This window comes from Pteropus vampyrus, unplaced genomic scaffold (genome assembly GCF_000151845.1).
Source record: "Pteropus vampyrus isolate Shadow unplaced genomic scaffold, Pvam_2.0 Scaffold1000008440, whole genome shotgun sequence".
Lineage (NCBI taxonomy): Eukaryota > Metazoa > Chordata > Mammalia > Chiroptera > Pteropodidae > Pteropus > Pteropus vampyrus.
The window spans coordinates 1-1,481 of record NW_011922842.1 but is presented as its reverse complement, the minus strand read 5'-3'; the positions used below and the strand labels follow the sequence as shown (position 1 = coordinate 1,481).

The following is a 1,481-nucleotide window of genomic DNA, read 5'->3' as shown; positions in this document are numbered from 1 at the left end:
CCTTGTCAGGTGGCCTTTGGCCCTATGTAGCGTGTTTCAAATGGTTAGCGGTCGAAGGATGCCACTCCGATTTGGTGGATGCGATGCCAAGCAGGAGCCTACCCAATCACGTGCGACATGGCGTGACTTAGTGACAGGTGCCCTAGATTGCATTTTAGCCAATCAGATGTGGAGACTGCCCATGACGTCAGGGAATGCAGCGGCTATAAACCGGCCACCGCCTCGCACAGCAGCCACCATTGTCTTTCCTCACAAGCTGTGGGGAAGCGGTCTCTGTCATGGCTGCACCCGCCTCTGAGGCTCCTGAGGGCTTGCTGGGCACCTGGGAGCCCACGGAAGCACCCCCGAAGCTCCCGGAGCAGAAGAAGCCGAGGAGCCCCCGCCTCGCCCGCCCCCCGCCCCCGCCCCCGCCGCCCCCGCCGCCGCTCCGACAGCTTCGCCCCCTGTCTCCCCAGGGTTCTGAAGAACTTTCGCCAGGACCTGAGCCTGTCGCAGGAGGCCCTGAACGTCATGGATTCGTTCGTGGAGGACATCTTCGAGCGCATCGCCGAAGAGGCCTCGCGCCTGGCCCTCTCCAGCCAGCGCGCCGCCATGACCTCCAGAGAGATCCAGACGGCCGCGCGCCTACTCCTGCCCGGGGAGATGGGCAAGCCCGCCGTGTCCGAGGTCACCAAGGCCGCGCGTGAGCTTCCTGGGCACCACCTGAGCATCGCAACCCAAAGGCTCTTCTCGGAGCCGCCTCGCTTGTCACGAAAAGACCTGTGGCTCTAAAAGTGGGATCTACGCTCGTGTTTGTTCCTGTGGCTTTCTGCCGACGTTTAGAGCACTGTTACCATGGACCAAACATCCTCAACTCCACTTTAACGTACAGAGAGTGTAGTTTGTTCCATGGAAAATCATGGATTTTCCTTAACCACGTTGCATGTCATGGCTTTCCCAAACGGTCATTCCCGTTAGGGTTTTTCTCTAGGTCAGTCTTTTGGCGGGTATTTTGCCGATCATGTCATTTACCTGTTTCACTCATTCCCTCACGAGTATATGGTGGAATTTTCCAGAAGTTCGTTATGTCTGATATGACAACGGATGAAGTGCAGAAGCAGATACAAGAATCCATCTGTCTTCTGTCAGGCCGGATAGTAAGGAGACTTTCAAATATCCGAAACAACGTCAATCTCCTCTGCATTTTTAGAAGGAAATATTTATCGTACGAGTCTGTAAATTGCATTAACATGATATAATGGGTGTTTTTTATTGTGATTTTAAAATGAATTTTAAAGTAAATGTATTAAAATTTCTGTTGTATTATTTTGTACAGTGAGTGTATTGGCAGGTGTTACTGACACAACAGCTCTTTGCGTTCCTATTTATTTTTCATGGCGTGAGGTTTCCCGAGACAAAACTGTTCTAGATATTTACTCATTTGCATCGTCAACTCATACATATAATTGACTCCATGGGAAATCGTGGATTTTCCTTAACTA

At 51.9% G+C, this 1,481-nt stretch overlaps 1 protein-coding gene across 1 annotated transcript; it reads left to right on the top strand.

Moving 5' to 3' along the window:
- Positions 1-158: 158 nt before the first annotated feature.
- Positions 159-771, top strand: LOC105311756 (histone H2B, sperm-like; the record flags this gene model as incomplete). Its single annotated transcript, XM_011387667.2, has 1 exon — positions 159-771. A coding segment is annotated over one exon (613 nt), but the record flags the coding sequence as incomplete, so codon positions are not given.
- Between the last annotated feature and the right edge of the window lie 710 nt (positions 772-1,481).